The 14,902-nt window shown below is 40.6% G+C and overlaps 1 protein-coding gene across 1 annotated transcript in view; it reads left to right on the top strand.

Moving 5' to 3' along the window:
• The window catches only part of CPED1 (cadherin like and PC-esterase domain containing 1), a 170,010-nt gene that overhangs the window by 39,225 nt on the left and 115,883 nt on the right, over nucleotides 1-14,902 (top strand). Inside the window, exons 11-12 of the mRNA XM_075025008.1 lie at nucleotides 7,489-7,595; nucleotides 9,511-9,586. Coding sequence (XP_074881109.1) covers nucleotides 7,489-7,595; nucleotides 9,511-9,586 — 183 coding nt within the window. The remainder of the gene's footprint in view (nucleotides 1-7,488; nucleotides 7,596-9,510; nucleotides 9,587-14,902) is intronic.

The following is a 14,902-nucleotide window of genomic DNA, read 5'->3' as shown; positions in this document are numbered from 1 at the left end:
GCTAAGCTGTTGAGGGATGGATGAACTGTCCTTGGAATTAAGACTGGTTCCACTTAGTTCATGCCAGCCTCTCCTCCACAAAGAATGTTTCCCTTGGCACTTCAGATCCTCTTAGTTAGGGGGTAGCTGAGCCAACATAAAACCCTGATCATCCTCAAGGGGAGTGAATAGTGACTGTCCTCGGGATTCCTGGAGCCTTTTGCTGGCAGCCATACAGCAACTGTATGAGGTATTTTGTGAATGAATTGATGGCGTCCAACAATCTCAGCCTCATACATAGGGTGGGGATTTTTTTACACTTATAATACTACACTGCAATTAATGTGCCAGAAGAGTTCAGCCTAATTTGTCTAGTTAATCAGGTGGTTACTGGACTGGACTGTGCTTTATGGCAGAGTACAGTCAGTCTTAACAAGTAGCATGGAGCACACCGTGTGAAATAGCGAAAGGTTTGCACGTGGACAGGAGAACAGCTGCTTTCCAGAATAGTTCAGAAAATATCAGAAACTTCGCTGCCTTTTCCTACACTATCTTCACTCAGCAGAGTGATCATTTCTTCACTGTTGTAGTGAGTTCAAATTGGTGATAGCTCATGACTATCGAGAGCCACACCAAAAGAAAAATTAACATATTTCCAATAACTACTTCTTTAAGGGGAAAATTCTTGCAAACCTAGGTATGAGACATTCCCTTAGGGAAAGCTCTACAAATGAAACAGTGATATCAAAAAGTTATAAAAGGCCATGTCATTAACAACAAGAAAGCATTCAGTCCAACAAGCGGCATTCTGAGCTTTGCACATGTGAGACAGCCAAGCTGCTGTAACCAGAAATAGGCTTCAAAGGATATTTTTCCCTGGAGCTTTATCAGTGAAGCTCAGATCTTCAGAGGTGTAGAATTCCCATGTCCCCAAACCCCATCACACAGCCTGCCTGATGCTGCTGCCCTCTGAGATGCTGAGGGGCATAAAATCCAGCCCAGAGTCTAGAGCGAGGTAGTGAGGCAGTAGTTCTGTCTTTCAGACGTCTGGTAGTCCTTCCACTTTAAACTCTTGACTAGCAAACTATTGGCTCTATAAATTGACCACATTGCAGGAATGAAGCCTGCTTTGTAAAACATATTCCTCTGTCTTGTTTAAAGTTGGATTTATGCACAAGCAGCTATTTCCATAAATACGTGCCTCCTCACCAAACTCAGTCCAATCTGTGCTCACTCCATTACCCTGCAGGAGCAGAGGAGTTTGACTTTTTTATCCCCTGTAGACTATGAGGACTCATGATTCATGAAGCTAAAACTTACGTTCGTCATATGGGTTTTTTTACAGATCAGGATTACAACATGCCAACAGTACATTTGAATACAGTTTAATGTGTCAGTACCTAAACAATACCTTTTCCTGAAAATCTTCTCTTCACATCCATGCAGCTCAGAGGTGCCTGAAAATATGTTTCATGTAGAGCTGAGGAGAATTTCTTTTAAAAAAACCATCACGTACAAAACTCAGGATCAACCTTGGCAGGGGTTCTGTAGCCTCATTAAAGTAACGTATTATAGTACTTCATCCTTGTGGTTAGAAACTTTTCTTTATATAATCTTTGCTGCAAATTAAATGTATCCTGCCTCCAGTGATTAAAGAGGATGATTGATTCTGGATGGGTAAAAATTTATTCTATGGTGTTGTGGTTTAACCCCAGCCAGCAGCTACGTCCCACCCAGCCGCCTGCTCATTCCCCCCACAGCACGATAGGGGAGAGAATCAGCAGGGTAAAAGTGAGAAAACTTGTGCGTTGAGATAAAGACAGTTTAATAGGTAAAGCAAAAGCCGTGCGCACAAGCAACGCAAAACCAGGAATTCATTCCTCACTTCCCATGGGCAGGCAGGTGTTCAGCCATCTCCAGGACAGCAGGGCTCCAGCACGCCTAACGGGGACTTGGGAAGACAAACGCCATCACTCCGAACGTCCCCCCTTCCTTCTTCTTCCCCCAGCTTTACATGCTGAGCATGACGTCCTATGGTCTGGGATATCCCTTGGGTCAGTTGGGGTCAGCTGTCCCGGCTGTGTCCCCTCCCAACTCCTTGTGCCCCCCCAGCCTCCTTGCTGCAGGTCAGACTGAGACACAGAGAGGGTGCTGACACTGTGCAAGCACTGTTCAGCAATAGCTAAAACATTGGTGCATTATGAACACTGGTTTAGTAACAAATCGAAAACACAGCACTGTGCGGGCTGCTAGGAAGAGGATTAACTCCATCCCAGTCAGACCCAGTACAAGGTCTTCCAAAACCTACCTCCTTCCTGTAACCCTCCACTGAAACTGTGTTTTCCAAAACTGGGAAACAGCATTAATGGTGAGGTGTGACCAACACCAATTGCAGCAGAAGGATACCCCCTGTTCCTTCTACATAACACTCATAAACAGGTTTGGTTACAATTCTTAATGTCTGCGGGGTTATGATTATCATGAAATAGACCCTATTATGTAGAATTCTGTGGGAACTGGCATAGAATAAATTCAAACTGCAATTCTAAAGGGCAGGATTCAACTCTTTCAGCACCAATAAATCCTTGCCAACAACTCAAAAGTTATTTATATTTGGGGAGGGGGGTGTTGCAACAGTATTATGTTGTTAATTCATACACAGTTTATGAATCTGGTCTGTTTCTTCAGTAGTGCTCTCTGGCCAATTGTATCTGTCCTTCTGATTTCTCCTTCTGAATTATGGCACCTTTAACTTGTTTTTAATTTCCTCAGGTTGAATTTGGACTGTTTATCAAAATTATTTTGAATTCTGCTCATGTCTTCCAAAGTACTTATACTTCCTCTCAACTTGGTGTCATTTGCTGTTTCTAAATGCACTTGCTGTTCCATCACTCAATTTGTTACTGAAAAATTTGAGCAGAACTGAGTATACAGTAAGGTATCCTTTGAGGTTCTGCTCCAAAAAAAATCCACTTTGATAATGTAGACTTCATTTTTTCAAACAGCTGTGCACTCACCTTGTAGGTATGTTATGTGGAAACAGTGTCTAAAGACTTACTAAAGTCAAGCTGTTTCATTGCTACTATTTCATTTGTTCACTGAATCAGTTACTCTGTCAGAAGAAATTAGGCTAGTTTTACATGATACATTCTTGACAAACAAATATTGGCTGTTTCTTGTCATCTTATCATCTAGTGCTTGTAAATGGATTAATTTTAGGGTGATGGGGAGAGCAAGTGCAAAACTGCAAATTGACTAGAAATCAAAATAACAATAAAGCTGACCAGCCTTTTCATTTCCCAGAATGAATGAAGTACAGGAAGATGAGCATAAAAGATGAAAAGCATATTTGATTTTCAAAGTTATTTCATTTCAAAATATCAGGGTGGGGACCTTAACACTGAAAAATGAAATTTCAAGCTATGGTATTGAGATGAAATTTACTCATTTCATTAAATCACAGAATATTTTTCTGTGTATAAGCATAAGAGTTTAAAAACTCCACGGAGCTGCATGCATCTAAGAATTTTCCTGCAAAATCCAGCCCCCAATGTCATAGTTTATGGGGACAACATGATAATTTCAAAGACTGGAATCAGATCACTTCATTTTAGAAATCACCTTCAGAAATTCTTGAAGTTCATCTATAAAATATATATGTTGTAAGCTTAAAACCCCACTAAATCCTACAGTTCTCATTTTGTTTCTGTTCATTTTGATCTATGATATCAGAATACAAAAACTCTCTGCAGAATATTTTTATAGAAAAAGTTAAATGTTTTTATTGGTCTCTGCATTGCTGTTTCCACTGCCGCTAAAAAACATGCTTGTTTTTCTCCCCAGATAATTATCTTTTAAATTATTTTTCCACATGAACCATTTTAATTATTCCAAGTGACAAGTCAGAGTCAAAGCCAACGAAAACAGTGGTATCTTGTTGAAGATTTTAATTTGTACATTATATCAATTTTCACTTGAAACCTGTTGCTCTCTGAATTGAATAGCATGTACTTTGACTCATTCAGAATAAGAGTAATTACAGGTGGTCACAGCAGATTGGAATCAAAGTGCGCTGTACTACTGATTCTTGGATTGCAACTCAGGTTGATATTCTGAGGTAAGCACAAGATGATGCACATCTCAGATACACAAACACCTTTTAAGATGGGACTGCAAGATGGAGCTGCAAAGACTGGAGGAGAGGAGAGGGAAGGAGATGGCAAAAAAGATAGATAAATGAAAGCATCATGCTGCCAGCATAAACTGTATCCACATTAAGCTCACTTTGCCTGCATAATGAGATGTAATTCTGCAGGTGAACATTCCTTGTGTAGGCAAGGCCTTAATTAACTGGCTGAACTAAAAAATCTTGGTTTGAAAAGATGCTCAGAGAGGGGATGAACATACAATTGCATATTCTCATCTTAAGTTACCACTCTTCTGCTTGTCCAAATGCAAAGACAAAGCAGTAGAGACTATCTGCCTGAGGTGGGATTTCATACTGTTCAGCTGGTTTACTGCTCCTGCATGCTGAGCTCCACTGGTTTGCTGGAAAAAGCCTCATGCAAATTGCTAGCAGTTTAATTGTTCAGATATGAAGTATCCATTTTAACTTTCCACTTCAAATGTCCTGTCAAAGACTGCTTCTGGCGTGGTCTGCAGGAAACCAGCAAAACAGTGTGGTTATATTGAAGATGGAATAATATGGGCATTATTAATGCTTCTTCATTAACCATCTCTAAAAACATTTTGAAACACAAGTTTTTCCGTGCAGATGACTCGTGTTATTACTGTCACTTTTGTTCTTCCTTTCTCTTGTATTGTAGAATGTTTTAGCTCACGTTGTTATCTTGCTTTACCTTAGAAATCATTTCTGTGAAAGGGATCTTCTTCTGTGTTAAAATACAGTGCCTGACAGCTTGGGAACCTTTGCCTGGACCATTTGGTGTTACTGGAATATTAACAACACTAGCACTTTTTCGCTTAGATACGGTTTTATAATTATTACATTTGCAGAAGGGAGACAGACTCATGGTCTCATGATCATAGATGTTCATTTTCCACAAAAGTTAAGCTGTGAGAGGAATGTCACGGGCAATTTCTAGGCTATATCTATTCACAGAGGAGTCTGTTCCAGAACTAAGTAACTGTTGTAATACATGCCTATTTCATTTTTGTTTTCCAAGAACATTTTTTTCAGGTGTAGTTGATGAGGAATGTATTGATCCATTTAAATAGAAGTCGTACTGCTCTGCCAGCCTGAATCTGAGAGACAGCACTAGGTGTACACTGTTTTTCTAGTAGGAAGTCTCCTGTTCTCTATAAATAGACATGTTTCAGTTCTGATTGTTCTGTACTGAAATAATTGGCTAGATGTCTAATTACTCTAAACAGAAAACACAGATAATGGCAGGCATTCAAACCCTCCCAAAAAATTGTTCCTAGCAGTTAACTGTTCTACTTCCTGGGCACTGGCTCAGAAACACGCTAGGTCTGAGGGCCCTTTTCCCTTTTCATCTCTTTGGTACATTCATATTGATCACTCTGCTGTGTCCTAAAGGCAAATGATACACAGTGCAGTGTATCCTTTGGAGTCAGGGTTCAAATTCATCCCTGGCCAGGATGTGTAACAATAAACAAGGGAAGGAAATGAACTGCTTCTGAGAAATGGAGTTCTCTCCAGCTCCCTTTCAATTTGCACACAGCTAGGCATTGTGCTTTATATGTAATTACAATGATTTATTCAAAGGTGTTTACTAGGCAAAGGCCTAACATCTTGCTTATCTGATAATTACATAGCTGGTGAGGTCATCAAGTAGGTTGTTAACACTGTCAATCTTTTACACTAAAATGAGGTATTTGCTTGTACGTTTCTTTAATGTTTCATTTATTTACTATATCAGTGCCATTTTTATCTACCTGTAGTTTTTTGTTTCTTTCTTTCACAAAGGATCATGTAGTGAATCTGTCTTGCCTGAATCTCACATGCCTTAATTATTTTTATACCATAATACTGGTTCTCATAATGTGAAATCGAAGAATTCTTTACAGTAATGCATGCAGGGTAACTGAAAAATTAATCTCTTTATTTTTGTCACACTGCTTATAAACATAAAAAAAGGTGATAGTTACTTTCATACTCCTGGACCCATTCTGCACAATGAGTTCATTACTGTACTTAACGTAAATTGAGTGTTAAATCCCCTTAAGTGAAATCTTCACTCTCCTTGGCATTTGTGATTGTGGTTGTGATAGGAAAAAATTACATTTTGGAGAGGGAAATCGGCCAAAATAACTCTCTCTGTGGGCCATCAGTGGGACAAAATTTAGGGGATAATCTAATAAAATTAGGAAGGTATCTCACAGATGGAGACCACAAAATAGAATAAAATGCATGTAATCTCCCCAACCTTGGGAAAAAGAACCAACTACCCAGTCACTGAAATAGCTGTCCTGCAGAGAGTTTTGGCCTGATGCTATATCCTGCCTTGGATGGTGTACAGCTTCCCTCGCTGCCCTTTCTGTTTGGAAGTTCTTTATTTCTAATTGTCATACTGTCACTGAAATGGTTTACCCTTTATTAAACATATTCACAGTGTCCTCAACAGATGTAGTGATTCTGTTAATCTTTTGAGAGATGCCACTATCTCTAACTACTCCAGATTACGAAGGCTGTATACAGAAGAAAGCAAATAACCACTTGAGGGAGTTGACCAAGCTTGTTTGAAGCTACATTGGCATTTCTACACCACATCACGTGCTGTGATATGGGCAAACTCCAAGACCTATTTGTACCTTCTAATCCATAATGGTGTTTTAGTTGGTGCAATTTAGTTTTGTCTCTTCTTAAAGCAGCCATCTCTTACTCTGGTGTTGTTTCCTGGTAATAGAACCCCATGGTCCCACAGGTCAGCTTCACCCCAGAAAGGAAGCATCAGAGCTAACTCAGAAGCTACCTACTTGCTCAGCCAGCTTAGTTCCCACTTGTACACCAGTTCTACGTGTTGGCAATCCGGTGTCTAATATTTAGGAAGCCGCTACACCAAAATTCAGGCTAGAAATTCCCACTGTTTGCAATAGCATGACCAGTATTACTTTCTGTAAAATTTACTTCCCCATAATGAAAGACCTCGGAAGATCACACTGCATATAGTGGATGTGTGTTATAAGTGTGTATGCTGAGGAGTTCAGAAATAAAAAACAAACAACAAATTAAAGCAGCACCATGTTATTGAGCTTTTTCATTTCTGAATGCTAAACAGGTCAAACACCAGGGGACTGGACATCAGTAGGCAGGTACAACAGGAGGTGCCAATTGTGAAATACCTAAATATAGTTCCAAAGGTTGAACTGTGGTAGTGAATATGTCTTTTTCCCTTCTGCCACCTGTAGCTGTTCAGGTACTTAGCACTCCAACCGTTTGCTGTTCCTCAGGATTTGGCTCTAAGTATTTTTTGTTCAAATAGGAATTGCATTCTTTTTCAGTATGCTTCTTTTCATTCCTGATAGGTGGTACAAGCCCTTGGGATCTTCTGATCTGCTTATCTTCCAGAAAAAATGATGGTACTGGCTGCATTCAAATAGAAGACTTGCATCATCTAGAGTTATTCCAGAAGGTAAGAGATTATTGTGTTATCCTTCGTGGGAATGAGAGGACACAGCTAGCCCAAATTTTCAGCACTCACTCATTAAAAAAAAAAAGCATCTAATGCTTATTTTATACTGCAGCAGCATGGTTTAACAGCAATAAAAAAAGTTTTTTCAAGTATCCTATCTACTGAGGAATACTTGTCAGATACCAGCATTTCATTCTTCTTTATATGACACCCAGTGATCAAAAGCAATTTTTCATTTGGACATAGTATGTTATTTTGGAGGTAAGTATTTCAGTGTAAATACCGAAAATTGTTACAACTGAGTGTCAAGTTTTCTTTTCATCTTCTTTAGCTTAAACTTTTCTGTTCTTGGCCACTCTCAACCAGCATGTCAGGCAGCAAAGGCATCTACAGAAGTCAAGGGAAATTTAAGCAATTTACCCCATTAGAAAACAGAATTTAGAAATGCGGAGAAACAACTAGCAAATGCATGCAATATTTCAGAATAATAGCATAGGCAGAAGATAAAGCTGGACTAATTTAGCCTTCACATATCACTATTGAGTTTCATCTGATGTAATTGCTCCTTTGTAAACATAATTTACGCACCTTTCCAAACAGTGACAGTGCTCCTACAATTGATAATGTGCAAGCTGAACCAGTGTCCTCCTTCAGGGCCTTCATGGGAGTTCCTTGCTCTCACTGCATTCTGCTTACTCACAGTCCAAAGCATCAGTGGTGCCAATATTTCTTGGTATTTTCAGGACTGCTTTTTTTTTTTTCACTTGAGCATGTTGTGGGCACAGTTTAGGTTACTTAGATATACAAATGTCTAAATAAGCACCTGACCTGTTGGTAAAAATATGTAAGCGACTTACTTAAACTGAGGTCGTTCTTTGCAAAAATGTGACCAAACTATGGATACAGTTTGGCTTGTATTTCAAGTAAAATGACATACATAATAATGGCAGTACCCAAAGGTACAGACTCCTACTTGACAGACTGGGAGAAATAGAGCTACTGTTAAATGGTAGAGATACTGTTATATGGTTCAGGTGTGAAGTTCATGAGGATACAAAAAATGACTGCCTGTCCACAAAAATCAGAGCTAGGAGCATGTACACTGGGGTTCCCTGGGACAGGATGCCTTATCTAGGTGTATCCAAAGTGAAACTTTTATAGCAGTTCCACTTTGCTAGAAGTATACATGCTTTGGGTTCAGCTCTCAGGTCATAAAACACCCCAGGCTTCTGCAAACTGCTTTTTGCTTATTTTACCCATATTATCATATCTAAGCCTCTAACACTGTGCAATATAATAATCCTTAGAGCATCTGCAATGTCCAGAAGTTTCACACATGAATAACTGAGACACAAGGTGATCAAAGGAATTGTCCAAGTTCTCTCAGGAAGTCTGCAGCACAGCAGGGACTTAAACCAGATGGCCCATACCGCCGGATAACTTTAAATATTGGACTAACATTACTCGCTGCTGGCATGTCCATACCATGGTGCAACACAGTTCTTTGTTGCAGAGCCTGGATGTGGTTTAGCTACATTAGGTTACCACTGTTCTCGAGCACAGCAATTCAAGAGGCATAGGCTAATTCCATGCAGGGAGAGACAGTGATTGATAACTGGCAGAGAACAGAGAAGCTGCAGAAACTGAAAAGGGGGCAGGGAAGGGGTGAAAACTCAGCAGGCAGGAGGAGAGCCATAAGTCTAAAATTTTGGTTTGTGATGGCCATGGAGGACGACCGCACACTTTAACTTCATTATCCCACGTTGCAGGGATGGCAAAGTTGTCATTCCCTTTTGACACTGGCAGCTTTGCACATGAGGTGTCTCTGATAAATTAAACACAAACCAATTGAAGGGTCCAGGAAAAAAAGCACTTTTCTGAATGAAATCATTAAAACTTCTCTTTTTATATACAGGTAAACCTACTTCCAGAAATCCAGCATTTCCTTTGCAGAAAAGAGGGATTATGCCAGATAAAAAAAGCCTTTTCAGGTAACCTAATTTCTTAAAATCTGCATATGTGATGATGGTCTTTTAATAGGTGTCACAGGAAGTCTCTGAAATGAGACTGTCAGGCTTACAATTCCTTTTTATTTTTAGTCATGAATGCATGGGGGGGGGGGAATGAAACAAGAATGATAATCCATCTCAGACACCACTTAAATACGGATTACAGTTATGCAGTATCTTTTCAGGTAAAGATATTGCATTGTTTAGCTATTGCATACTGCAGAAATAATTTGGCTCTAAGTGTCTTATTTTTGGACTGTTTTGTGTTAATATAGTGTATTGGTGTTTACACTTCAAAGCCCTGGGTTCGGTGTAATAAGTTTGTTCAGCTTTACAAAAATGTTGTGGCATGGAGAAGGAGTAGGAGTCAGAGTTTGGTTCCCGTCCAGACATAGTTTACTGATAAAAAGCCTTTGTGTATTAAGATCATCAACCAGAAGAGTTTAAAGGTTATGGGCAAGTTGCCAGAGAATTCTACTTTACTATGGGTGAAATTCAGCTTTGAATAGAAACTGGAAAATACTGTTGTGCACCATATTAGGTCTATTTAAACTACAGAGGGACACATTATGATCTCAGTTACACTACTAAATATCCAGCATCAATGCTATTTCGGATTTATGATCTATCTTCACTACATAAACTTTGCTGATAAGAAATTTTGTCTTTTTTTTTTTTTTGTAATCCAGTAACAACCAACCCCACATTTATTCCATTAGTGTTTAGCCTTGTTTACAGACAAATACACAAGATTGATCAGTCTGATCTTTCCTTTCCTTTCCTTTCCTTTCCTTTCCTTTCCTTTCCTTTCCTTTCCTTTCCTTTCCTTTCCTTTCCTTTCCTTTCCTTTCCTTTCCTTTCCTTTCCTTTCCTTTCCTTTCCTTTCCTTTCCTTTCCTTTCCTTTCCTTTCCTTTCCTTTCCCTTCCCCTTCCCCTTCCCCTTCCCCTTCCCCTTCCCCTTCCCCTTCCCCTTCCCCTTCCCCTTCCCCTTCCCCCCCCCTCTCCTCTCCTCTCCTCTCCTCTCCTCTCCTCTCCTCTCCTCTCCCTTTTTGCCTTTTATATATGTGCTATATTTAGCACATAAGGAAAGGATTCATTACAACTCTTTTCATTTAGATGTTAGGTGTCTTCTGCAGCAGTATTCCCCTCAAGTCAGTGGAGAGAGAGGGCCACCTATAAACACTACTTCATTTTAACCTAAAATATGTGTTTAAAATAGGTGTGTTGAATTAGCCTCTGCAGGTACTTACTACCCAATTATTTTTCACCACTGACTGTAAATGGAGCCTAGACAAGTAGCTTAGATTAAATACCTGACATTTGGATGCTTGACTAAAGTTGAGGTTAGGTGGTTCCTAACCTAAGCATACAGTATTTTCCCTTTTAATTTTTGTACTGTTTCGTTTAAAGATTGATCAATATTTAAAACCTATGATGTGAAGTGTTTCCCTTAAAGAACTGTATGTTGAGTGTCAGTTTAAACTGGACATTTACATTTTCCTGGTGCAGTACATTGTAAAAACTGATCATAATGAACATGCAGTATAATGAACATCTATCAAGGTCCCATGGGAGTCCTTTATCATGAAGTCATATTACACCAGGTAAGGGATATATTCTCTTTTGGCTGAGTTTTAAGTATGTCTTCAGTGATGCCTAATGCCTTGGTTCCCTTGCACTGAAAAGTGAATTCGAGTATTCATAGAATAGAATAGAATGAAATAGAATAATACTATATTAGATATAGTACCAGCTTCAGAAAAAAACTGAGCAGATTTCTAAAAATTTCAAGGACTTCAGGAATTGGTATGTCCTACTCATATTGTAACAGAGTACCTTTAAAAAACATTGGCTTGCCCTGCTACTTGGAGAAAGGCCAATTGCAGTGGTTTTATTATTTTGGTACCGCAAAGCCACAAACACAAGAGGTGCTCACCACACACAGAGATTCCTCCTTAAAATATGCACATTTTCACTGTTGTCCATAAACTGTGGTACAAGCCACTTTGTGTATGTGGTCTGTTAAGCTGTTTTGGTGTATTGGGTTTGCATAGCAAGGTTTTGGTAGTGGCGGGGCTACAGGGGTGGCTTCTGTGAGAAGCTCCTAGAAGCTTCCCCCATGTCCAATAGAGCCAATGCCAGCTGGCTCCAAGTTGGACCTGCCGCTGGCCAAGGCTGAGCCCATCAGCAATGATGGCAGTGCTTCTGGGAGAACATATTTAAGAAGGGGAAAAAAAAAACCCTGTGCAAGAGCAGCTGGAGAGAGGAGTGAGAATATGAGAGAGCAGCAACCCTGCAGACACCAAAGTCAATGAAGAAGGAGGGGAGGAGGTGCTCCAGGCACCGGAGCAGAGATTCCCCTGCAGCCCGTGGGGAAGACCATGGTGAGGCAGGCTGTCCCTCTGCAGCCCATGGAGGTCCACGGTGGAGCAGATCTCCACCTGCAGCCCGGAGAGGACCCCACACTGGAGAAGGTGGATACCCACAGGAAGCTGTGACCCCATGGGAAGCTCATGCTGGAGCAGGCTCCTGGCAGGACCTGTGGCCCCGTGGAGAGAGGAGCCCACGCTGGAGCAGTCTGATCCTGAAGGACTGCAGCCCGCGGAAAGGACCACACTGGAGCAGTTCATGAAGAACTATCTCCTGTGGGAGGGACCCCATGCTGGAGCAGGGGAAGAGTGAGGAGTCCTCCCCCTGAGGAGGAACAAGTAGCAGAGACAGCGTGTGATAAACCAACCTCAACCCCCATTCCCCTGTGTCACTGAGGGGGAAGAAGTAGAGAGATTTGGGAGTAAAGTTAAGCCCAGAAGGAAGGGAGGGGTGGGCAGAAGGTGTTTTAAGATTTGGGTTTTTTTCTCATTATCCTACTCTAATTTGATTGGCAATAAATTACATTAATTTCCCCAAGTTGAGTCTGTTTTGCTGGTGATGGTAATTGGTGAGTGATCTCCCTGTGTTTATCTCAACCCACAAGCCTTTTGTTATATTTTGTCTCCCCACCCAGCTGAGGAGGGGAGTGATCGAGTGGCTTTGGTGAGCACCTGGTATCCACCACATCGCCTCTTTAGGGAAGGGCCATTTGTAAATATCTTATTCCATACTTATATTATTAGTGCTTTCCTGACAAAGTGAAAAGCCCTTCTGACTGATGCTGAAATCCCACTGAAATCAAGGTAGTATGTGTGCAGGGGTCTGGGTCCTACCCACCCAGTAATGGAGGATTATTCTAGCAGTCTGCTGAAGGACTTTCAGATGGAAGAAGGCCCACCTCTCACCTTTCAGTTTACTAGTAATAAAGATACTGCACCTGAATTAGCTGCAGTGTTTTAAAGTAAAAAAAAAATAAAAAAATCCATCTCTTAAATCTAGGTTTCTCCACATCAGCATGTGTCCTAAGGGCTGAGGTAGCTGTTTCAACACAAGGGTCTCATGCCACTTGAGACACCATGGACAGTCCAGGATGCCCAGTAGGATGGGCAGATTTGGCACAGAACCTTTTAGGTCCAGCAGCTGGAGGCTCAGAGGGACATCCTATGGTGTCCTAGATGGCAATAGATGTCTACGTGTGGATACCTGAATTTAACACTTGGTATCTAAGCTCCCAAAATTAACAGAAGTACAGTTTAGAGTAAGCAAGCCCAAAAGAGCATCTACTTTCAGTATAATATAGGGTTAGCTGACTTGCTCCATGCTGACTGTATAGACTACACTGACATCCCCTGACAGGAAAGGGAACTTAGACTGTGGCACACAGGGGGTCATCTTTGTATAGACCAGACCTCAAAGTGTCTCAACCTAGAAATGAATCCCATTCAGTATCACTGAATATGTGACATCTAATTTACTATGAGTGAAATTCACCAATAGAAGGTGAAATTAGAATCAGAAGGGTAAATTATTTGATTTCAGGTTAAGAAGACAAAAAGGCATAAGTTAAAGCAAACTTCTAGAGCCAAGATTTCAGATACTCTCCTCCCCTTCCATTCATCTGACAAAGCTGGCTCTTTCCACATCTTTCTTTTGCTTGCATCTTCTGACAGGCCTTTCTTTCCAACAACAGCAAAGTTGTCAATTATTAGGATTTGTTTGATCCTCAATTTTAAAATTATTCAGGGGAAGAATGGTTTTCTTCAGTATTTCCTCCACAGAAGAGTTTGTTTCCTTTCAAACCAGTCATGTAATTTCACTCTTGTGTGTTTGAGTCAACAGGGCTTCTCTGCAATTCCTGTTGAAGAGGATCAGTTGGTTTGTTATTACTGTGTTTGTCATTTAGTCAGCCCCCAAGGAGCAAAGCAATTTCCTGTAAAAGTGAAAATACAAAGTTGCTGCTCTAAGAATTATGTGATCTAATTAAAGACACACTAAGTTGTAGAAAGAAGCATCAGGCAGCAAGGCTGAGAGGATGGGATCACTGAATTTACTGTGGGTATGACAGTGTTGATACTGATAAGCAGTGGGTACAAGGGTGAAGATACAATATTTTTTTAAAAATTGTTGTTCTCTTGTCGTGCAACTCTAAAGCTGCTATGTTTTGTATTTAAGAGAGCATGCCTTTTCTCACACCTCTGTTGTATCAATATAGGAAAGAAAATTAGTTGTAGAAAATATCAGGTCAGTGCTTGTTTCTTTGCTTTGTCTCTTTAGTGGATAATCTTTCTGTCATTCTGAAAACTCAGATTGGTTCTGTCTGTATGGGGGCAAAAATTATGCACATACCAGTGATGACTGCTTTTTTGGAGACAGGAGAGAGGCTGGGAAAAGAAAAAAAGTTAGGAAAATCAGACCAGAAGAAGAGTTTAGAGGAGCAAAAAGGTAAAAAATACATGATGTGTGCAAATAAACTGGATTGAGTAAGAGAAGATGTTGCTGGAGGATGGGCACATGTGGCAGTGGGTTTGCGATGAGGCGTAAGAGTGGTAATGGACCTTAAAATTCAGCATGGAAGACACCAATAAGTGCTTCAGCCTGAGAATATTACTCAGTTTCACTCCTGCTTTTGCAGGGCATTTGGCTCAGTTTTTAATCAGGTGCCTGATGTCTGCTCACTATATGAGACTTGGGCCATGAAGAGGTTCTGGTATAGCTATTGAATGACCAAGGAAGGCTCCTGGCATTTATTGCTCAGGTCAGCAAAAGCTGCAGCTGTTGCCTAGCTCTCTGAGGTTGAAGAATGACTGGCAAAGAGATTTCAGGTGTTCATACTTTGTATCCCCGCCCAGGTGGGCTGAGAACTGGGCTTGGCTGCCTCCTGGAACTACTCTCAGCTGAGAGATGGAGAGGACTAAGGTCCATAATGTG

Source organism: Buteo buteo, chromosome 4, assembly GCF_964188355.1.
Source record: "Buteo buteo chromosome 4, bButBut1.hap1.1, whole genome shotgun sequence".
NCBI lineage: Eukaryota > Metazoa > Chordata > Aves > Accipitriformes > Accipitridae > Buteo > Buteo buteo.
Note: the sequence above shows the minus strand (reverse complement) of the source record. Positions and strands in the feature narration are given on the sequence as shown.